At 38.2% G+C, this 23,785-nt stretch overlaps 2 protein-coding genes and 1 long non-coding RNA gene across 6 annotated transcripts; 2 read left to right on the top strand and 1 right to left on the bottom strand.

Annotated features, from left to right (window-relative positions):
* Positions 1-1,046: 1,046 nt before the first annotated feature.
* Positions 1,047-10,797, top strand: LOC106958923 (NACHT, LRR and PYD domains-containing protein 12-like). 3 transcript variants are annotated; one of them, XM_015051104.1, is made up of 12 exons: positions 1,047-1,122; positions 2,571-2,664; positions 3,267-3,380; positions 4,091-4,157; positions 4,910-5,114; positions 5,230-7,009; positions 7,087-7,260; positions 8,228-8,401; positions 8,622-8,795; positions 9,540-9,713; positions 9,949-9,995; positions 10,116-10,797. In XM_015051104.1, exons 2-12 carry the CDS (start codon positions 2,597-2,599, stop codon positions 10,649-10,651), a joined length of 3,513 nt encoding a protein of 1,170 aa, XP_014906590.1. In that variant the 5' UTR covers positions 1,047-1,122; positions 2,571-2,596; the 3' UTR covers positions 10,652-10,797. The 3 variants fall into 3 exon arrangements, with proteins under 3 accessions (XP_014906590.1, XP_014906592.1, XP_014906591.1); XM_015051105.1 differs by having other exon boundaries at positions 1,069-1,127; XM_015051106.1 differs by lacking the exons at positions 8,622-8,795; positions 9,540-9,713 and having other exon boundaries at positions 1,048-1,122.
* On the bottom strand, positions 6,352-19,032 carry LOC106958932 (uncharacterized). Its single transcript, XR_001427251.1, has 2 exons — positions 18,991-19,032; positions 6,352-6,484 (listed from the first exon to the last, which is right to left on the bottom strand). It is a non-coding gene; the product is annotated as an uncharacterized LOC106958932 (long non-coding RNA).
* LOC106958924 (protein NLRC3-like) lies at positions 11,426-22,126 on the top strand. Of its 2 annotated transcripts, XM_015051108.1 has the most exons (12): positions 11,467-11,531; positions 11,638-11,999; positions 13,989-14,066; positions 14,138-14,254; positions 15,532-15,609; positions 16,493-16,571; positions 16,678-16,888; positions 17,739-19,524; positions 19,633-19,806; positions 20,887-21,054; positions 21,195-21,241; positions 21,326-22,126. In XM_015051108.1, exons 3-12 carry the CDS (start codon positions 14,020-14,022, stop codon positions 21,856-21,858), a joined length of 3,240 nt encoding a protein of 1,079 aa, XP_014906594.1. In that variant the 5' UTR covers positions 11,467-11,531; positions 11,638-11,999; positions 13,989-14,019; the 3' UTR covers positions 21,859-22,126. The 2 variants fall into 2 exon arrangements, with proteins under 2 accessions (XP_014906593.1, XP_014906594.1); XM_015051107.1 differs by lacking the exon at positions 11,638-11,999 and having other exon boundaries at positions 11,426-11,531.
* Positions 22,127-23,785: the final 1,659 nt, after the last annotated feature.

Here is a 23,785-nt window from a genome sequence, read left to right as displayed (position 1 = left end):
CATCATCAGTTATGTTTCAGAAGTCTTTAGAAAACTAAGATTTGTTTAATATTTTTGTTTTGGTTCAAGTTAAATTTCTGCAGACTTTATTTTGATTCTTATTTTTTTAAATGGACAATATATTTAATTAGACACGATCAAATCAGGATAGTTGGTATGGATTATATTATTAATATGTAACAAATACGAGTTTATTTGACTCTTAAAATGTAGAAATATTAATAATTTAAACAACCTAATGGTTTATTTACACATATATTTAGTTCCTGAGCAGCAGGTTCTCTGGTTTTTCTGCACCAAATACTCTAAGTTTATTCGCCGTATGGATTCTGCAAACTGAAGGTTTCACATATTTAATATTTTATCTAAATCTTCCAGAATCAAACCAGTGATTTCTGTAAGACTAAAGATAAAAACATACCTTGATAATAAAAACACATCTGGATAATCAAACAGACGTTAAACAGTCTCTTAAACAGAGACGTTAAACTTTAAATCAGCCAATCAAATTAGCACTTTAGCATTTATATCTGGAAAATTAAATTGAGGAAAAGCTAAATGTTTTCAAAGTTTGTTAGTAGCATTGAGTCACCAACTTACTATGATGGACAGATTTTGACTTGAACAGAGTTGAAATGTGTGAACTCATGATGGAGGAAACAGGAAGTCAGAAATGGCAACAGAAGCAGATTTTTGGAAATCTGGGTTTTTTTTGATTGAAAATGTCCTTCAGAGTCAAATATTTTAATTTAGAAATGTGACTAAAAAGAGAAAAGGTCAAATTTAATTAGATTAGAAATCTGTTTCCTTTACTGGAGGCATCCATGAACAATTAGGATCATTAAATAAAATTCAGAGCAAAAGGTGATAAACTTTATCTTTACGGAAACTTCAGGTTAGTAATTTTCCTAACATGTAAACTGTTCTTGTTCTCCTTGTTGGTTATTTTCTCGGACTGATGAATATTTTGACCGTTTCCTGAATGATGAAACGTGTCTTGCTGAATTAAGGATCCTCCTCCCTCTCTGGGTGCAGATGGCATTTCCTGATTTCTCTTCTAGTTTCACTTTCAGAAAGTTTTCGGCTCAGACGACGTTCTCCGAGGAAAATCTCAGTCTGATGGTAAAGTAAGCAGTTTTTAGTGTTTGAGTTTCTAACCAATAGCAGGAATCTGCTATTCAGAGCTGTGGTCCAGTGGAGGAAGTTTTTGGTGAACCTAAGTCAGGGCAGCAGTAAATGATGGCACCTTTTCATGCAGCTCTGAGTCTCTGCAGATTTCTAGTCATTTTTTAAACTATCCGAATTACAACATGAGCTGAAAGTTTTTATTTCTCCTGAAATGTAATTTTTCTGTTTGCAGCTGGTTGACTTCCACTTCTGCCTCTGTTCCTACTTTACAAAGCTGCTAAATTCATACAATATGCGCCAATTTCTGACACCTAGTGGTCACATTAGGGATAACAGCACCATTATCTAATATACCAAACCATCAATCATATGTTTTCTGTTGATTTTCTTTGCTCTTTTCATTCAAACTTGAGCTTTTATTAAATGAGTCCTCAATATCTTAATTTTTCTAAAACTAAAACAAAAGTATTTTTTAAATTAAGAGTTTTAAAAGCTGTTAGAATTAAAATTCTTGCTTTCTTTTTATTTAGATTTAAGATAAAACCTGTTTTTTCAAGGCACTGTGCAGAAAAATAAAAGAGCATACAATTAAAATATCATACAAATACAAAACTAAAACAATACAACACAACATTAAGACTTTATAAAATAACTTAAAATAGAATTTTTCTGTTTTTAATAGAAAATATTTAGAAAAATATAATCAAACATATTTTAAATTCAGCTCCAAAATAAAGTTTTATTGATTTGATGTTCTCTTTTCCTATTTATTTTTTTTAAATACTGAAGGTTTTTGGCCAAAACCTGGAAATTTATTAAGATATTATACATTTCTATTTGAAAAGAAAGAATAATCAGATTTCCCCCCATAAAACAAATTAAAAGACACATATTTCATATTTCTACACTTTCATGTGTAATGAACGACTTATCAGATTAAATTTATATTTATGCTTATTTTTGGCCACAAATTAGAATGAAAATGTAAACAATCAGAGTTTAGAAAAATAAAAAAATATTTTTTTTTAGCTTTGGCACTCTGAAATATCCTTATTACTGTCTATTTAAAGTATTTGGAGAAAAAGATCATCTGGACTGAAAAGAGAAAAAAACACAAGCTGTGAGAGACTCAGAGTTGTTCACATTAACATTCATATTAATCCAATATATCAGAAGCATTTAAACCCAAATCGATCATTTTTAATGAGGACATTTTGATAAGACTGTTTAATAACCACGTCTGCAGCTTTTACTGTGACACACTCCAGTTTTCTGCTGTGGTTAAATAATTTATAACAGCTCTTTAGTCTCTAGAAGCTTAATTAGTGTCTGAAACTTCAAAACAAAGCAGTACATGATGAAAATGAATGCTAGGACTTTACTTTCTTATTACATGTGATGGTTGTAGAGCTGTAATAATGTTTTCTGCGATTTCTGCTCAGTTGAAGGTAGCAGGTTTGTGAGCAGCATGGATCAGCGAGAGGACAGAGTCCGTCCCTGTAGAACGTCTCTGTGTGGAGGACACAAGGACATCAGGCGAGTCAGAGAATAATGAAACGTGTCAGAATGTCAAATCCTCAGCCGCACTCTCTGTAAACATGTAACAAACTAAACTAGGTTTGTTTCTGCTTGAAGATGGGTTAAATATTTGAGTTTCTGTAGAGACAAACTCTGGAAAACCAGCAGATTTGACCTCATCTGTAATTTACATCAATACTGTATGAATAAATGGTTGCAGATTTAGGTTAGGAGCTTCATTTGCATTTATTTCAGAATTAGACAGCCATACAGATAATCTATAAAATACCACCTGTTTTAAATAAATGGGATCACACGTTCTTATGTTTTCAGATTAAGTGACTGTAGAAGATAGCCTAGAAGGAAGATTAAACACAGATTACATTCATCCCACAGTTCTGCATTAAAAAATATTTTATTAGTTTGATGTTTTTAATTGGCTGTAAGCAGAAATTCATCATAATTAAGAGCATTCAAAGGATTGAAAACATCAGTTTGTGTGGAATTAATCTATAAAATGTGTTTTTTTTTAAATGAATTTCTTTTATTGGTTGTCCTAGTGAGGGGCTCCCACATGTTTTAGCTCAGTACTTGAGTGAAAAATCCTTCTTGTTCAACAGGAACCAACCAGAACCCGGAGCAGAACCCGGACCCAGCTGTGTGTCCTTTAAGAGCGACAGGTCAAAGGACAACCCACTTGTTAACTTTAAGAGACTAAATATCCCTGAATCTGAGTAAGTTAAAGGTGACCTGTTGTCCTTCCTTGAACAGCTAAGGAAAGGTTTATGGGCTACAGAACATGTTCATAACATTTTTAACAAAATCATTCCTACATAATCAGATTTTATTCTGCTCAGTTCTGCCTTTTTTACGCTCCTTTCAGAATGAGACGTTTTAGGGCTCTGTCACTTTAAACCCAAATAACGCCCCCTACTCAACATTCACACTTGTTTGTGAAAATGGCTACAAACACATGCACAGTTATACAACTGTACATCTTTGAAAAGCAGAAATGGAACCTCCTGCACAACCAATAGGAACGCAGGTTGCTGGATGGTAAGCCAGCAAAGTACTTGTCTTTTCCAGCAGCCATTATACAGCACATACAGTGGGAAAACCATCTGACCAAGGATCCATGACCCAGTTTTTGAAGAAGCAGAAAAAAATGGATGTAGAAACAGAGAAGTAAAGATGAGAAGAATTAGATTTAGTGTTGGATTCTTGAATACATCGTTGGGGTTTTTATTTTTCAGAATTTGATCAAAGAATTTTAAAAAAGTTCAAAGGCGAACTTGATGAAAACAACTTCTAAGGTGGCATGCTATTCTCAGAAGGGTAAAAAAAACTTGGTTGGATTACCTTTTCATTTGAAGCAAGCCTGCTTCAAATGAAAAGGACAATTTACAATTTTCTTTCTCAGTGCATCTCCCTGATTATTTCACAGAAGTGTCCAGAGGATCTCAGAGGTTCCTGAAGATGCAGCATTACCACAGCTGGACTCCATATTTAAGGTTTGAACATTTTCAACAATGTTGGAGTCACATAGCTATTATTGGGGCATCATTCTTTTCAGCCTCCTTGGGAATGTTTATGTTGGATTCAAAGAGAAGAGATTTTGTTCTGTCCTGAAATAGTCAATTTTTACCTTCTTTGACTTCTTGAGAAATCTTGAAGACTTGATTATCCATGCCACAAATTTTTTGGTTCTGGAAATGGTTAAAGTACATGCCTCCTTGAGACATTTGCTGGTGGTGTCCAGGCAGGACAAGCTTTTCTCGACCCTTATGTCTGCATCAGGACATGAAGGAATATTTGGGATCGGTGGGTCTACGTCTCGTCACCAATCCTGTTTGTGGTGTTGGTTCAATTTGTGATTAAAAACAGTTGCACTAAGTCTGGCTCTGAGTTGAAGGTCGGGGTTCGACTTGAAGTGTTTTTTGGTGCCTTGAATATGAGCAATGACAGGAATACATCATGTCTTTAGTGCTTTTTTAAAGAAACTGGTTCTTTAGGACTTGACAAAGTTAACATCGAGACTAGCTTAACATCTTAACACTCTTAAGAGAAATCTGTGTTAAAGTTTAGTTTTCAGATAGAAACCAGTGTTGATCTCAGCTTTACAGATTAACCTGAAATTTAACCTGTGTTCACAACAGATTCTGTTCTCTACAGAGCACTTGGGATATTAGTTCAATGTCAATCTGCACCTCATACACTGGACATACAATATTTTGTTTAATTTTCTAAATTCTTTCTAATTTAGCTGCTAGAAATCAAGATTGTCTCTTTTGTGCAAAACGAGCTGAAGAAGATCCACCAGGTTTTATGTTCAGATTATCCTGAATGGTTAACGTGTTCAATGGATGTTGAAGATGAGGAGAAGATCAGCAGAGAAGCTTTTCTGAAGATTACCCATCAATTTCTGAGAAATATGAAGCAGGAGGAGCTGGCTGATCGATTTCAGAACAGTAAGATTTGTTTTCTAAAAACACAAATAACTGAAAATCATATATTTAAATCTGTATAAATCTGTCATATGAAGGGATTTGTTATGTTGAATCAATATATTACTATTAATTTTAGAAATGTATGGTGGAGTTCATCAGCAGCATTTCAAATCCTCCCTGAAGAAGAAGTCCCAGTGTGTGTTTGAGGGAATCGCTAAAGCAGGAAGTCCAGCCCTCCTGAACCAGATCTACACAGAGCTCTACATCACAGAGGGAGGAACTGGAGAGGTCAACCAGGAACATGAGGTCAGACAGATTGAAACAGCAAACAGGAAACCATTCAGACCAGAAACAACAATCAGACAAGAAGACATCTTTAAAGTCCAACATGAAAGAGATCAACCAATCAGAACAGTGATGACCATGGGAGTGGCTGGCATTGGGAAAACACTGTTAACACAGAAGTTCACTTTGGACTGGGCTGAAAACAAAACCAACCAGAACATCCAGTTCATATTTCCATTCACCTTCAGAGAGTTGAATTTGCTGAAAGAGAAAAAGTTCAGCTTGGTGGAACTGATTCATCACTTCTTTACTGAAACCAAAGGAATCAGTAACTTTGAACAGTTCCAGGTTCTGTTCATCTTTGATGGCTTGGATGAGAGTCGACTTCCGCTGGACTTCCACAACAAGGAGATCCTGACTGATGCTACAGAGTCAAGCTCAGTGGATGTTCTGCTGACAAACCTCATCAGGGGGAAACTGCTTCCCTCTGCTCTCCTCTGGATAACCACACGACCTGCAGCAGCCAATCAGATCCCTGCTGAGTGTGTTGGCATGGTAACAGAGGTCAGAGGGTTCACTGACCCCCAGAAGGAGGAGTACTTCAGGAAGAGATTCAGAGATGAGCAGCAGGCCAGCAGGATCATCAACAACATGAAGAAATCACGAAGCCTCCACATCATGTGCCACATCCCAGTCTTCTGCTGGATCACTGCTACAGTTCTGGAGGATGTGTTATGGACCAGAGAGGGAGGAGAGCTGCCCAGAACCCTGACTGAGATGTACATCCACTTCCTGGTGGTTCAGACCAAAGTGAAGAAGGTCAAGAATGATGGAGGAGCTGAAACAAATCCACACTGGAGTCCAGAGAGCAGGAAGATGATAAAGTCTCTGGGAAAACTGGCTTTTAATCAGCTGCAGAAAGGAAACCTGATCTTCTATGGATCAGACCTGACAGAGTGTGGCATCGATATCAGAGCAGCCTCAGTGTACTCAGGAGTGTTCACACAGATCTTTAGAGAGGAGAGAGGGCTGTACCAGGACAAGGTGTTCTGCTTCGTCCATCTGAGTGTTCAGGAGTTTCTGGCTGCTCTTCATGTTCATCTGACCTTTACTGAACATTGTGAGAACCTGATGGACAGGAACACCTTAGTGGAAGGTAAAGAGCCTGATCTAAATGTTCTTTACCAGAGTGCAGTGGAAAAGGCCTTAGACAGTCCGAATGGACACTTGGATCTCTTCCTCCGCTTCCTTCTGGGTCTTTCTCTCCAGACCAACCAATCTCTCCTTAAAGGCCTGCTTAAATGGACCACAAATAACTCACAGAGGAATCAGCACACAGACCAGTGCATAAAGAAATACACTGAAAAATCTCTATGCTTTGAGAAAATGTTGTGTCTGTTCCACTGTCTGAATGAAACTAAATATAGTTCAGTAGTGGAGGAGATCCAGCGGTACCTGACTTCAGGACACCTCAGAACGCATGACTTGTCTCCTGCTGAGTGGTCAGATCTGGTCTCCATCATTCTGTCTTCAGAAAGTAATCTGGATGTCTTTGAACTCAAGAATTATGGTGATTCAGAGAACGTTCTTCTGATGCTGCTGCCAGTGGTCAAGGTCTCCATTACAGCTTTGTGAGTATAGAGCAATACAGATGTTTCTCATCTCTAATTTCCTGCACATTTATTGTACTAATTTGTGATTTATACAGACTGGGAGGTTGTGAGCTCTCTAGGAGAACATGTGAGGCCTTGTGCTCCATTCTCAGCACCCCAATATGTAGCATAATGGAGCTAGATTTAAGTAACAACAATCTGGAGGACTCTGGACTAGATCTACTGCTGCCTGGAGTGAAAAATCTTGATTGTAAACTGGAAATTCTGAGGTTAGTTTGCATCTAATTAATGGGTTATCAGGTGTGCAGAGTAGCAAAAAATTATAGTCCAGTAAGAGTTGCACTACTTCAACATATTGTTACTCAAGTAAAATCAAAATGTAGCTGTCCAATAAATTACTCAAATGTAATAAAGCATTTGGTAAAAAGTCTATAAGTAACTGATCAAATTATCGATCATTTAATATTTAAAGATTACATTATCAGATGGACCAAAATATAAATTAAATGGAAATGTTTTAATTTTAAGGCTGTAAGTGCAATAATTTACATAAGTAACAAAAAAATAACAAAATCAGGCAAAATGAATTTTTCCAAGTCAGTTTTGTTTAAAAAAACTTAATTAAACTTTAACAAAAACTGCAGGTGTGTGTCTATGATTGGTGAATTTTTGGCTAAAACAACTCAGTATCGATACTTCATAATAAAATTACTGAAGTAAAAGCAAAACGTACAGCATAGTAAAAATACATATAAAAGTAGATTCGAAAAAATTATTAAATGTAACTAGCTACTACCTGGCTATGATGGGCACACATCCACTAATGCGCTCATAGTCGAGATAATTTTCTGTTTTGCATTTTTTGGTAACTTTAAGATGTTTACTGCACTTACCTTCCCCTAAAATAAGCTTTGTAAAAATTCTACTGTGCTAGTGTTTTTTTTTGCTTGTTTTATAACCTTTCAGTTTCTGAAATCTTACAAAGAGGTTTAAGCAAAGGGCAACAGTGCTTAGCTCAACCCTTGCTTACACAATTTTCAAAAGTATTAACATTTTTTCCACATTCTTTTAGTGGCTTTCTCTGTAGATGTTATATGCCAAGTTTCACTTTGCTTATAATGTCTCTTTTTTTTCCCCTCCATTTCTGCTCTGTGGACTTGTTCCTGGTTTTGCCGTGGTGCATCATACAGTCACTCACCATTGCCTGACATGTCATCTTTCTTGCTGTGTCGTCAGAGTGAATCGCTGCAACTTGTCCGATAAAAGCTGTGAGAGATTGTCGTCACTTTTCTGCTCCCAGCCTTGTAGTCTGAGAGAGCTGGACCTGAGCAGCAACAGCCTGCAGGATGCAGGAGTGAAGCAGCTGTGTGCTGGGCTGCAGAGTTCACACTGCAAACTAGAAACGCTCAGGTACTGAAAAGTAACATCGATATGAGACAGGGAATGGAAAGAATAAAAGATTAATGATAATAAAATAAACAAAACTTAAATTAAAAAAACAACTCAAAAGCACAGTTCAGTAATTATAGTTTTTTTAGGCAATCTGAGGAAAATAGTTTACTTCAGTACTGCAGCTTGGAATGTGTTCATCAGATTATTGTTCACATGTTTTTTGTTTTTGCCTTTATAGACTTAGTCTGTGTGACCTGTCAGACAGAAGCTGCCAATCCGTCTGCTCCATCCTGTCTTCTCACACGTCACTTTTGAGAGTGCTGGACCTGAGCAACAATGACCTCCAGGACTCTGGGGTGCAGCTTCTGTGTGAGGGACTGGAGAGTCCAAACTGCAAGCTTGAGTCACTCAGGTAGGTTCAGTCAAAGTTCTTTAGTGTTTTCAGCTCAGTCTCTGAGTTACAGTCTTGACTGGATCAATAAGCAGAAAATACAAATAAATTGTGTCCTGTTGCTGTTGTCTGTTTTTATGAAGAAACAACTGAGCCAAAAGGGGAAGTTGTTAGTTCTGTCACAATTATAAGTTTTTCTGGATGATAAATTGTCCCTGAAGTTATTGCGTTAAGTAATATTTTTGTGTTGAGACCATTTTCCACTTATATAATGGTTATGGCAAAATAACATAAGAACACATTCTCAGATATAAATAAACTTTAAATTCTAATGAACATTTAACACTGTAACTGTAAATACATTTAAAAATTTTAAATTATGAAGAACTAATGAGCATGAATGTAAAAGACAATGCTCATGTTAAAATTACTTGGAAATCACAAAGACATTAATGCTGCTGATCATTAGTTAATCTGATAATAGCCTTAATAAGTTAAGGAAATCTTTTTTTTTAATTGTAGCATTTTATTCAGAGAAACGGTTCCAATATTCCACTATGATAGCAGAGTATATAAATATAAGAATGATGTGGGAGATTAGCAGTGCTACTTATGAAACCTTACCCACTTTGCTATTCTGGTACATGTTTTCATTCATTCAGTTTAAGATAATAGAAACAATATTTTCCCTCAGAAAACTTGTTAAATTTGATCAAATAAAGCTAAAATTAGCTTTATTTTAGCTTTCCTGTTGTCCATTTGCAGCTTGTCAGGCTGCATGATCACAGAGGAAGGCTGTGCTTCCCTGGCTTTAACTCTGAGCTCCAAGCCTTCAGCGCTGAAGCAACTGGACCTGAGTTACAATCATCCAGGAGAATCAGGACTAAAGCTGCTGTCAGCAGGCCTGGATGACCCAAACTGGGGACTAGAGACTCTCAGGTATGCAGAAAGAGAGGGGATCAATCTTTACAGTTTGTTACTTGAAAAGTCAGAACCTTACCTTTACCTTTTTACCTTTTGATGGGAAAACAGATTGTTAAAATAATGCCTGGACTATTGTAAAATCTCTTCATGTGTCAGTGCAACCCAGGCGCCATTCTACACCAAAGACCTTTTTTTAATTTGTGAAAACTCTGTTTGAACAAAGTTGTCTAAATCTGACTCCTCCATTCAGGACGGAGCCTGCTGGAGTCCGATGGTTGACTCCAGGTCTGAGGAAGTGTAAGTGGTTTTCATCTGATTCATGACAACAAAGCGGCTTTAAGCCGTCATATCATCATCAACAACAATATGTCAATAAATGATCAATAACTGCAGCTGGATTGTGTTTCTTTCCATCAGATTCCTGTCAACTCACCATCGACAGAAACACGGTGAGCAGAAACCTGAAGCTTTCAGAAGACAACAGGAAGGTGACGCGTGTGGAAGAGGAGACGTTTCCTGACTATGAGGAGCCTTATCAGCTGCTCTGTAGTAATGGTCTTACTGGCCGTTGTTACTGGGAAGTCGAGTGGACAGGAGAGATTGACGTGTCAGTAAACAGAGAAAGGGAAGAGGAAGACAAGGACAGGGACTCTCCACTGGAATCGATGGATCTCAGCTGGAGTTTGGGATGTTCTGATATTGGTTACTCAATTTGGAAAGATAATACCAAACTATCTTCTGTAAATTTCTCTAACCATCCTGTTTCTCCAAAAATAGCGATGTACTTGGACTGTCCGGCTGGAACTCTGTCCTTTTTCACTGTTGACGCAGATTCCCTGAGCCACATCCACACATTCAACGCAACGATTCCAGAACCTCTTTATGTTGGTTTTAACTTCTTTTTCACCAATAGCTCTGTATCGTCTGTAAGAACCACTGGCCCCCTTTGCTAGAGAAGCATTTAAACCAAATACCAATAAGTTTTGGAAGTTCTTTTGGAAGATAAATGCCATATTTGTTGTTTCACAGGTACATCACCGTGGTCCAGTCATTCTCAAATTAATTTTCATAATTAATAAACTGTTTCTCAACTTTAAAAGCATGGATGTAAGTGTGTCTGTAGAATCTATACAACGTGTCATATTGGAAATGTTCTGCTACAATCTTTTCTCAAAATACTTCACATTGCAAAAATATATCAAGTAACTCCAAATTTCAAAGTTTAAAATTCTTTTGTCTTATTACAGACAGTTAATGTTGAAGTAAAAAAAATATTTAGTTTACTAGGTGTTTAGATTCTGTCTCAAACATCAAAATGTTTTCTTAAGTAATGAGGTCATTCATAGATGACTTATGTAATTTTTTGTATTAATATCTTCAAAATAATGGCACTAATAAAAAACGTTACTGCACAAAGGTAGAAAAACATTTGACACCAATTTTGTTTAATTTGAGTAATGGGGGAGGAGTGGCTGATTGACTTTCTGACCTTGAAACTTTCATTTTGTTGGTTTATTTATGTATCTATTTATTCACATTTATTATCTTTAAAATGATCACAGCACAAACAAAAAGCTATGCTGCACAAACTTTTGACACCTTTTTAGATTTGAGGAAGACTATGGTGGAGGGGCAGCAAACTTTGTCAAATCAAGATAGGAATAAAAGAAAGTTTGCCACTATGAGATAAAAAGAAGCTTCCAGTCCAGGGGGACACGGCTGACTCCTCAATGCTGCCCCTTTAAGTTTGCACCACACCATGTTTTCTTTTACTTTCACTTTTACCCTCGGAATGGCGCAGCTGATTTTCTACGTTCAAGCCTCTATCTGAAGGTAACATAACCAGTTTTAATGCTTTACTTGTTAAAATCAGTTGAGAAGAGTTCAGCTCTTCTCAACAGTAACGAGACATCACATCGGTACTGTGATGTCTCTGCAGACATCACAGTAACGACCTGCCAGCGGAAACGAAACGGGGAGCTCGATAATAAGAAGGGACTGTTTCTCCTGTCCGCCATGATGGTTGAGCAGAGTTAGAGGAAAATTTTCAGCGCCAGAGTTAGTTGTCGGTCAGCAGATGAAAAGGGAGACATTGTTCTTCGTGTGGAGTTTCTCCAAACAGGTGTTACAGATTTTTCTGTAATACCTGTTCAGCCTCCGGAGGACCGGAGAGGAGCCGCTGCTCTCCCCGCTGTCTGACGCACTTAAACCGGACAGAGTTCTAACGGACAGCCGCCGGAGAGCAGCTCTGGCTCTCCGGCTCTTTTTATTTACGCTACAAGTTATTAAGGGCGGCTGAAGGTGAGAAGCTGCTGGAGAATTTTTTATTATTATTATGAAACAACCTGTAAACTCTAAGAAACACGCCGGAAAAAAGGCGCAGCTGCATCAATCTGCATACAGGAAGACCGTCATACATACCGTAATTGGAAAGTCCTTGATACGTTAATTCTCTAAAGGGAATAAAGAGTGTTTTTAAAAAGAAGGAAAATAACATCTATAGAGTGCGACAGAAAGCCAATTAATCTGGCTAATCAATAAGGTGCTTATTAAATTAATTATTCTGCAGCTCAACTTTATTCTTCAGTGACTCTATGTTGTTTAATAAACTGTAGCGTTTATACAACATTCTTATGTCTCTATGACTTTTTCTGGAACATTTTTTAAACAAACGTAAATTTATTTACATAGCACATTAAAAACAACTATTAACTGCACCAAAGTGCTTTGCAGTGTTTTTTTTCCTAATGTTTGGAAATGTTGGTATTTAAGAATAATCTTAACGTTACAGAAAATAAGCACAAAAGTAAAAACAAAACGTTTTGTCAGTACAAGAAAAAGAGAATGTCTGAAATAATTAAATTTCACAGATTTATTCCACCTTAAAATGGCTAAATTCACACACGTGTGTCAGATGACGAGGCGCCCCCTGGTGGCAGCAAGGTGCTGCTGCTCTGTTGGTTTCGATTGGTTATTTTCTTCATAATTTCTCTGTTTGAATCGATGCTGATTGGATATTTGTTTCCTGCTGATATGACGGTTCATGTCGGCCCACTCAGAAAGAGGCTGAACAAGTTTAAATCAAGTGGAACGTGAACAAGCAGGCGACCTTTGGTCTCTAATAAAAACATAAAAGTCCTGCTGAAGTTTCCTAGAGAGAACGCAGAAAAAGAGCAGAAGTTCTGGAAATATGGGCCTAAAACGGAATCATCTGGAATAATGTTTATTATAACCCAGATCCAGCTTGATGGGAACAGAACCCCATCCTAACCGAAGCATGGAGGTGGAAGTGTCATGATTTGGGAACGTTCTGCTGCAGCAGACCCTGTTCAGCTCAGAATTAGAGATTCCTATCATGCATCAAGAAAATCTGAAACCATTTGTGACTAAGCTGAAGCTGAATAAAAACATGATGATGACCCAGTGCACCAGGAAATCCACAGAGGAGTGGCTGAGCCATAAAAGGCCTAGTCAAAGTCCACTGATATGCTGTGGGGTAACTGGAGGGTATCTGAACCATTCTCCATTCTTCAGTCAGGGAACAATTTGTAAATCAGTTTCTCCTGCAATGATTAAAACGATGAAGAGATAATCCTGTTGCAATAAGCAATAAATTAGTTCATCAAATGATACATTAAAACAAACTCAGTTTCCAGTTGAGAGATTTATTGTTTTTCTCTTTTCTTTCTCTTTCCATTAAAACAAAAACAGGATGATAAAAGTCTGGTGTTTTAATCTCAACTAGGCCTTTTTAAGGATAATTAATTTTATTTGTTTTTGATGATTTGTTTATTTATTTGGGACATATAAAATATCTTCCAGTTCCAGTGTTAAATGTTCATTAGAATTTAAAGTTTATTGATCTTGGAGAATATGCTCTCACTGCAAAAACACAAAATCTTATCAAGTATTTTTGGTTAGTTTCTAGTAAAAATATCTTACTTAAAAGTAACTTTTGCAGTAAGAAATATGAGCTTAATATTGATTAAAAAGTACTTATTGCATTGGCAGATTACTGCTCCCATATTATCAGTGAAATAATCTGCCAGAACAATTACTTTTTTAAGCATATTAAGGAATTATTGATTTAAAACAAGCTCATATTTCTTGCAGAAAAGTTACTTGTAAATTAGTTTTGTCTTAATTCAAAGGTACTAAGATATTTGCAGATTTTTTTCACCTGACATCAGATGTAGCAGATGTAGAGAATGACTGCCAGTGAATCTGAATATTTACTTTAATTTTGTTTATGTGTAGCTGTCAGGTTTAATCTGTGTTTTGATGTTTCAGATGAAGGTAGACGGTGTGTGAGCTGAGCAGGATGGATCAGGTTGAGGACGGAGGGGCCGCAGTCCGTCCCTCTAAGAGGTGAGGTCACCGTCTGAGTCTTCTCCATGTCAGAGCTCAGCACTCTCATCACAAACCATTTTTATTCCCAGGAAACAACCAGAACCAGAACCAGAGACTGGATCTGGACCGAGCTGCGAGTCCATGTGCAGTGACAAGTCGAAGGGTCGGCTCATTGATTTTAAACAAAGCCAGCCTCCTAGAAAGAGGTGAGCTGTCTCTAGATGTTAGTACAGTCAAATGTGATCAAGTTTAAAACCATTAAAGTAAAAATCTCTGTTTAGAAAAATGTTTAATCATCTGATGTTTTACCTGAAGTGGTAAAAGCTGAGCAACAAGAACTTTCCTGACAACAGGAAGTAGGCTAACAGAACCCAAAAAGCAAGCTTTAAAGAAATTCAATCAGGATGTCTGCATCCTTAAAATAACCTTAAATCAATGTATATAAAATATGAACATAAAGTTTTATAACGATATTTTATGGTATTATTTCTCTTTTAGATGACAGTATGGCTGCAACTGTGTGTCACAGCAATTATAGCCCCACAAGCACAAACACTACTCTTGAAAAACATTTCCATTTATAAAACACTTCTTCAGGACACCAACACCATAAAGAAGTGTTATTTGTACCAATAAACTGCACACAGTAACTTCATTTAATCATATTTTTTAATTAATTCATTTTTATTGATACTTTAATTGAACAAAAAGAGGAGAATAAAGCAAATTAACAATAACATCTACAGTGCTGGTGGTTTTAAATATCATAATTCAGAATAATCATATTTAATCATATTAAGAAATTTATCACATAAATGATGAACGATACAATAAATGCCCACCGCTACTTAAAATTAAGGCCTTAAAATGTCCTATATTCATAAAAAATATAATTTGGCCTTAAATATGTTAATCACAGGAATTAAATTCTGTCATGGCAGGACTATTTAATCTCATATTTTCTATGTTTATTATTTTATTCTCATGGGGTTTTACTATCAGGCAAGTTTGAGTAGCACACAGACATCTTCATTGTGTTTGGTGACTTGAGGTGCTTGTTGCTACTGCTAGTTAGCTGCTAATAACCCCTTGTTAGCTTGGTTTTGTCGTTTACATCTATCATTGTATCACCAACCTATGTGCTACATGCATTCTGTGAAAAAAAGCTCGGCGAGACGAAATAGAACAAGAACATAATTCCAAGAGTTAAGCATGGTGGTGGTAGTATGATGGTCTGGAATGCTTTACAGCTGGAGGAACCATGAGTCTCTCCAGCAGGAAATCCTGAAGGTGACCTGATGGAGAACACCACCATATGATTGGCTTAGAAAGACAAACAAAATGAAGGCTATGAAGTGGCCTAGTCAAAGTTGAAACATTGCTGTGAAGCAAAGAGGGATCAGTGTTGCTGCTTAAATCTTTCTGACTCATCTGGCAAACATCTCCTGCTGTCCTCACATCATCAAGCCACATGTTTTCACAGGAAGCAACATGGACCAGAACCAGAACCTGGATCCCTACACAGTGACTCATCAAGGGGTCGGCTCATTGATTTTAAGGGGTGAGTTGTCTCTAATCATCTAAGGTTGTTTTATTTTAATTCAGGAGAATATCAAACCATAAAGGACTTGAACATGTCGAAGTTTCAACTTTTAGAACAGCATTTTATTTCTACCACAAAAGTTTTACAGTTTCAGAATAACATTTACCATAAAAGCCATTCTTTACCCTTCTATGGATAGTTCTTGTGTTTTTTTTATTCCCAGTAGCTGCAGCGTCTCCTCACAGCAGTTATGGATTTATTTAAAAATAGTTCCGTGTCACTCAGCCCTATTTGCAGCGTTTGACAAATTCAGGACTAAAAATGGGAAAAATGGATAAGTACAGTAGATCATGCAGGGTATTTCTCAGCTTTAGATAATTTGTAAAAATCTATTCTGATTCTTCTATTCCATTTTCTTTTGAAATATTACTGTTTGTCCAAATAAAACAGAAAACTCATCTTTAGCATTTTGTTTTTAATATGTTGATTGTGTAGATGGTAAGACTCCCTCACATATGTTTTCTGCTCAAATTTAAAAAATGTTGTAAAAAAACAAAAAACTGCCAGATAAATTTACTATGTCTGGAAAAGTTGGAAATTTGAAATGCAGAATTTGTCCATAAAGCACAAAGTAAAATATAGATATGAGATTATTCAGTTATGTGAGTTAAAGACAGTTTTACTGGGAGCTACCAAGTATAACCAGTCAGCTGCAGCTGGACAGATATAGGGAAGGGAAAGGAGGCTTTAACTAGGACAACCTTAACCAGAGCTGAGATAAAGATAAGAAAAACTTTCAGTAAATATTCTTCCATACAGAAAGTAAAGTATGTAATTAATCAGCGTTTGTATCATTTTAGAAAAACACAATATCTGCTAATTGCTCCTGGTTCCTCCACAGAGTGGACCAGCAGAGCTCAGAGGTTCCCACTAGTCCGACTGCCCAGCAGCTTCAAACCCAGCTGGACTCCACATTTATGGTCTGTACTTTGGTTCTGTTCAGTCTTTGTAGACCAGAGAACCTTCAGTCTGTCCATCTGATGTTCTGATCCAGTCTGACGTCCTTCATCTTGTGTTGCTTTTCAGGAGGTGGAACAAAACATGTTCCCTTATATAAAGGAACAGTTAAACATGTTTAAAACATATCTGAGTCCATTTGGCTCACAGTGTTTAGAGAGTCAGATGGAGGGTGAGGATGAGGAGCACAGGAGGAAGAACAGAGAGCACTTACTTCACATCACTGTGAGCTTCCTGAAGAAGTTGAATCAGGAGGATCTGGCTACACGCCTGCTCAACAGTAAGTGATCATTTCACTCTGAACAATCATTTCTATCCAATAGGTGCATCATGAATGGACTTCTAACAATACGGCTTTAACTTCAATCCTTAGCTTCTTCAACATGTACAGTGATGTTGATCTTCTTAGATGGATTTCTTTCTGGGAACAGTAAATATTTATTAGGTTTAAACATCTGAATGATTTTCAACATGATTGCTATGGACAGATAATTGTATGTAATTATAAAGCTGAAAGAATTGGTGATGCATATCTATTTCTTTATCTCCATAAGATTCATTAAAACTTCACCATATTTCCAGTTGCAGCTATTTGACCATATTGTAACCACTCCAAAATATTTTAAGCTGCTTGATATCCATGTTGCTTTGGTTAACACTCTTTTTTACCCTTACCTCATTAATCACATGTAGAAACAAAAATACTTCTTTCTTACAACTCAGTTACACTACTATAAAGTTCTGGTCTACTATCAGACTGGTTGTGTTGCAAACTGGCCAAGGATGAACGAGAACAAAATTAATGATTTTAATAGTTTTACCTCTTACCTACTCTGACCAAGAGCTGACTGACTGAGAGAGATTTATGCAAGAGAGGTGATTGAAGACAATGAGTAGCTGGTTGATTAGAAACTGGGTGCAGTTGTGAGGAAAAGCAAGTAAACAATCTAAATACACAGAGATGGATGAATCCTGAAACCTAACCACCAAGAATCAAGACGGTACACAAATATCTTTGCCTTGGCTATTTTCTGTTGAACCAAAGAGTTGATAGAAGTGTGTTGATTATTACACGCACGAGAGAAGAGGTACTAGTGATTTTAACTGCTACTTTTTTATTATTATTTTAGGTTCTCCTGTCACCTGCCAAAGTAATCTTAAGGCAAACATGAAGAACACACTTCAGCAGATCTTTGAAGGGGTTCCTAAAGCTGGAAAACCAATGCATTTGAGTCAGATTTACACAGAGCTCCACATCACAGAGGGAGGGACTGGAGAGGTCAACCAGGAACATGAGGTCAGACAGATTGAAACAGCATCCAGGAAACCACACAGACCAGAAATGGCTATAGAGCTAGAAGACCTCTTTAAGGCCGTACCAGGCACTGATAGGCCAATCAGAACAGTTCTGACCATGGGAGTGGCTGGCATTGGGAAAACAGTCTTAACACAGAAATTCACTCTGGACTGGGCTGAAGACAAAGCCCACCAGAACATCCAGTTCATATTTCCATTCACCTTCAGAGAGCTGAATGTGCTGAAAGAGAAAAGGTTCAGCTTGGTGGAACTGATTCATCACTTCTTTACTGAAACCAAAGGAATCAGTAACTTTGAACAGTTCCAGGTTCTGTTCATCTTTGATGGCCTGGATGAGAGTCGACTTCCTCTGGACTTCAACAACAAGGAGATCCTGACTGATGTTACAGAGTCCAGCTCAGTGGATGTTCTGCTGACAAACCTCATCAGGGGGAAACTGCTTCCCTCTGCTCTCCTCTGGATAACCACAAGACCTGCAGCAGCCAATCAGATCCCTCCTCAGTGTGTTGGCATGGTAACAGAGATTAGAGGGTTCACCAACCCACAGAAGGAGGAGTACTTCAAGAAGAGATTCAGCAGTGAGGAGCAGGCTAACAGCATCATCTCCCACATTAAGAAATCACGAAGCCTCCACATCATGTGCCGCATCCCAGTCTTCTGCTGGATCACTGCTACAGTTCTGGAGGATATGTTGGAGACCAGAGAGGGAGGAAAACTGCCTAAGACACTGACTGAGATGTACATCCACTTCATGGTGGTTCAGACCAAAGTGAAGAAGGTCAAGTATGATGGAGGATCTGAAACAGATCCACTCTGGAGTCCAGACAACAAGAAGATGATTGAGTCTCTGGGAAAACTGGCTTTTGATCAGCTGCAGAAAGGAAATGTGATATTCTATGTATCTGATCTTAAATATTGTGACATCGATATCAGAGCAGCCTCAGTGTACTCAGGAGTGTTCACACAGATCTTTAGAGAGGAGAGAGGGCTGTACCAGGACAAGGTGTTCTGCTTCGTCCATCTGAGTGTTCAGGAGTTTCTGGCTGCTCTTCATGTTCATCTGACCTTCATCAACTCTGGAGTCAATCTTCTTGAAGAAAATCAGACATTTCCCCAAAAATCTAAAAGAAAACATGAAAAACATCAGTTCTTCCAGAGTGCAGTAGACATGGCCTTAAAAAGTCCCAATGGCCACCTGGACTTGTTCCTCCGCTTCTTTCTGGGTCTTTCTCTCCAGACTAATCAGACTCTCTTGAAGGACCTGTTGACACGAGAACAGCCCAGTACAGAAACCACTGATGAAGCAGTCCAATACATAAAGAGGAAGATGAGTGAGAAGTTGCCTGCTGACAAAATCATCAATCTTTTTGACTGCCTAAGTGAAATGAATGATCTTGCCCTTGTAGAAGAAGTCCAAGAGTCTCTGAGTTCAGGAAGTCTCTCCACAGATAAGCTGTCTTCTGCCCAGTGGTCAGCTCTGGTCTTCATCTTACTGTCATCAGAAAAAGATCTGGATCTGTTTGATTTGAAGAAATTTATCAGTTCAGATGAGGACTTTGCGAGGTTGCTACCAGTTCTCGAAGTGTCCAACAAAGCCCTGTAAGTATGATACACTTTGTATTTATCCAGTAACAATAAACTGCTGAGTTGCATTTGGTGGAGAAGGTCAGGTGTTGAGAGTTCCCTTCTCCTGCTGTGTTTTCTCAGATTAAGTGTCTGTAACCTTTCGCCAAGCACATGTGCGACCCTTTCCACAGTTCTAAGTTCTCAGTCTTCTCATTTGAGAGAGTTGGACTTGAGTAACAATGACCTGACGGATATGGGAGTAACGCTTCTATGTGGAGGACTCGGAAGTGAACAATGCACTCTAACGACTCTAAGGTAACCTTTCCTTGAACTAGTACATTTTTTCCTTATGTATTTGTGTTAGTCTCTCAAAGTACAATTTTGAGGAGATCATATCTAATCGCACATGAAAGGGAACACATACAATTTAGCTGCAGGTTATTATTGAATAAGGTAATTTACATTTAAAAATTAGGAATTCCTTTGTGCTCTGGAGGACTTCACTGTCCATGTGGGTTTTTGTGGAGGAATGATTCTTCTGGTCTAAATCTTAGTGGTATTTTGTTTTTCAATTTGTTTGAGATGTTTTGTTCATAATAGGAAATATAATATAAAAGGGACAGAAAATTCAAACAGCACATGTTCAAGATCCAAAATGTAGATGTGGCTGTCAGGCTATATGCCCAGAAATACATTGTTGCCAGTTGCAGCAACAGCTAAATAATCTGGAGACTCCTGGTGTACCAGATTGGTACCAAGTGGGCAGGAGGACTGCACCTTATGTAGCTGTATTAGCAACATTTTGCATCTGGTTTAAGGGTGTTTGAAAGGAAGCCTCAACCAAAAAGCAGATTTGGAAAGTTCTTGGTGACTTTCAGGCTGATCGTGAAGAATATGCTAGGTATTTATTTCTCCAGTTCATGCAGGCTTTAGAAACCTGGATAAGACTTATGAACATGTCTTCTGCAGCATTTTTTAGGGACAAGGGTGGCTTTGATTGCTTATCTGGTCTGTCTGTAACTAAAACAAGAGCCGTGTCTTTATTTTTGGCACAACATTGAACTTGCTTCTTGTTCATGTTGGCTCCACCAGGGCTATCTTGCAATATTCATAGTTCAATTATCAGAATCTAGTCATCAGAAGGAAGATGTTTAGCTTTGTAACCTCGGACTGAAGTTGTTATTCTGTTATTATCTTCAAACTATGATTTTAATGTTTCACAAAAGTGGTCATGTGTCCACAGCATGATTATGGTAAACTGGGCTCCTTTGCCCCTTTTGGCTCTCCTGGCATTCCAGAATGAGGCGTCTTTGCTTTTGATTGAATTGTCTGGTTTTAGATAATTAAAAGCAATTCCTACAAAAATATGTTTAATGGCTCATTGCGTATCTGCAGGCTGTCAGGCTGTCTGATCACAGGGGAAGGCTGTGCTTCTCTGGCCTCAGCTCTGCGCTCCAACCCCTGCCATCTGAAGGAGTTGGACTTGAGCTACAACCATCCAGGAGAGGAAGGGGTGAATAAGCTGACTGCACTGGATTCTTTCTGGAAACCAGAAAAACTGAGGTATGGTAAAGTTAACTGCAGCAATACCGATAGCTGGTTGAGGAGACAAAGCTGCACTCACTTTACCAGCTGCTTGAGAAACACCTAATGTCCATGTTTGCTGCTGAAAGATACTGATGGTGTAACCCTCTTCTGTTCAGAGTGGAGCCTGCTGGTGACCAGTGGTTGACACCAGGTCTGAAGAAGTGTAAGTGTGCTTTTATTTGATTCATGCCATCTTCAAGGTGTCATTAAATGACCAATAACTGTATCTGCATTGTGTTTGTATCAGATTCTCGTCAACTCACCATCGACACAAACGCAGTGAACAAAAAGCTCCAGCTGTCTGAAGGCAACAGGAAGGTTACTGGTGTGGATGAGGCCCAGTCCTACCCTGACCATGAAGAGAGATTTGATTACTGGCCCCAGGTTCTGTGCAAGGAAAGCCTTCCTGATCGCTGCTACTGGGAGGTTATTTGGAGTGGGAAGGTTGAGATCTCTGTGAGCTACAGAGGAGTCCAGCGTAAAGGAAGCAGTAATGACTGTGAGTTTGGATTCAACAAGATGTCCTGGAGTCTGAGCTGCTCCGATGAGGGTCGTTATTCTGTCTGCCATGAGAGCAAAAGGGAGTTCATCTCCTCCTGCTCATCTTCTGCTCCCTACCACAAAGTAGGAGTGTATGTGGACTATCCAGGTGGCACTCTGTCCTTCTACAGAGTTTCTTCTGGAATACCGATCCATCTCCATACCTTCAAGACAGAATTCACTCAACCTCTTTATCCTGGTTTTGGGTTCTGGACGGGATCTTCAGTCACTCTTTGTTAAGTAGAGTTTTGTCCTCATGGTGACAGAAAATCTCCAGATCAGCGGTAAACATGATTTGGTTGAGTTAAGAATGCAAATAGAAATATTTTGTGCCATTCTAGATCAGTGGTTCTTAACCTGGGTTCGACCGAACCCCAGTGGTTCGGTGAGTCAGTCTCGGGGTTCAGCGGAGCCTCTGCCACGGAGGTAAAGACACACTTGTGTAAAGTCGTGATGACGCCCCGCTTTGCCATCACTTGCTGCAGAGGATCAGGTTACATTGCTGAGCCAATCAGAGCTGCGGAGGAGCACTGACTGAAGGAGCTCCACTCTCAGCATGGATTTGAACTTGTGTCTTTAATTACTTCAGCAAAAATCACAGTTTTTACCAAATTCTGTAGCTTTCGGTGTACTTCTAAATCTGCTCCTTAGTTGCATCTATTCGGGGTTGGTACTGCCTCTAGTGGCGTGGGGGTGGTAACACAACTAATATAATTACATTACTAAATCAGAATACCGCAAAGTCTTTATTATAAATTTTTCATTCTCTTAAGAATGTAGAGCTAATTAAATGATCTAAATAAGACCTTATTAAAGTGGTTCCAGTTTCTCTCGATGGCCAACCTGTTGAAACTGGCAAATTTTAAATACCTTGGGTCGTTCCTGGACAGTCAGCTCAACTTTGCTGAAAACACTGACTATATTTTGAAGAACTGTTCTCAGAGACTCTACCTCAGAGACTTTACCTTAAGAAGACTTAGTGATCTTGGGGTGACCCAACTAGACTCTAGTTGGGTCACCCCTATGTCTTGAATTTAGGGGGGGGAAAATCATATTTAGATCGGAAGAGCACANGTTTAGGGTGAAGGCTTGGGCCAGCTCTGCACTTGATCCTGATTTATAAAATTCTACTCACCTTGGCTCCAACCTACTTAAATTCTCTCCTATAACAATCTGTTACTTTCTATTCTTTATGCTCCAATAACATTGTTTTATCTTTTGCATGTTCCACGTGAAGGCAGCATTCAGTGTGTTGGCTCCTGCAGCATTTAATCAGCTCCAGTCTGAACTAAAAATTTTGGATATTATTTCTTTGGAACTTTTTTGGGCAGTTGTTAAACTCATGCAACATGATTCTATTAATCAATGACATTGCTTTTAAACAGTTTTTTAAATTTGTTTTAAACTTGTCCAAATATTTTACTGTTATGTAACCAGGTTGTTGTGTGTTGCAGATTTCTGCCCAAGTAATTCTTGAGATCTGGATCTTACTGGGATTTTACCTAGTTAAATAAAGGAAATAATTTCTTTTTTTTTTTTAAATAATCTCCTTGTGCCAAATCCTCCTGACTTTGATCCGCCTGACCATAACTCCACATTCAGATCTTTAATTTTTAATAAACTTTTCTGAATTCTGCTTCCTTCTTCTAAGTGTGTTTGCATATGGGTCAAAAGAGTACCAAGAGCAATTGTGACGAACATGTGGGGTCTGAACTAATCTGAACTACTACCAAATTATTAATCCAGCGCTGTTTCTCTTCGTTGCTAGACTAGTTAATCTCATTCCTCTTCAGTTTCCGTCTCATTCACGGCTCGCCAAACTGTCGCTGTCACCATGTTGTTTGTTTTCTCCGCGCAGTGTGATTGGTAGAATATTTTCAAGTTGGGAGGGGCGAGGGACTAGTGATACATTCACAGGTTGTCAGATAAACCATAAATTTGATGGCGAAAGCTTATTATTTGAACAATTTATACTGGATGGTTGCGATATAGCCATTTTAACAATCATAAGTAGAAAAACTCGCGATACATCGAGTATACTCGATACATCTCCCAGCCCTACATAAAGACCGATACAAAGTCAGCCTTCTGTTATCTGAAGAACATTTCCAGGATTAAAAGACAGATGTTTCTGCCGGATCAACGTCTTCTCAGGTCTGCCAAAACA

The sequence above is a fragment of the Poecilia latipinna genome, unplaced genomic scaffold (assembly GCF_001443285.1).
Source record: "Poecilia latipinna isolate Pla-1442-1.1 unplaced genomic scaffold, P_latipinna-1.0 Scaffold1031, whole genome shotgun sequence".
NCBI lineage: Eukaryota > Metazoa > Chordata > Actinopteri > Cyprinodontiformes > Poeciliidae > Poecilia > Poecilia latipinna.
This window is presented reverse-complemented; position numbering and strand designations above follow the sequence as displayed.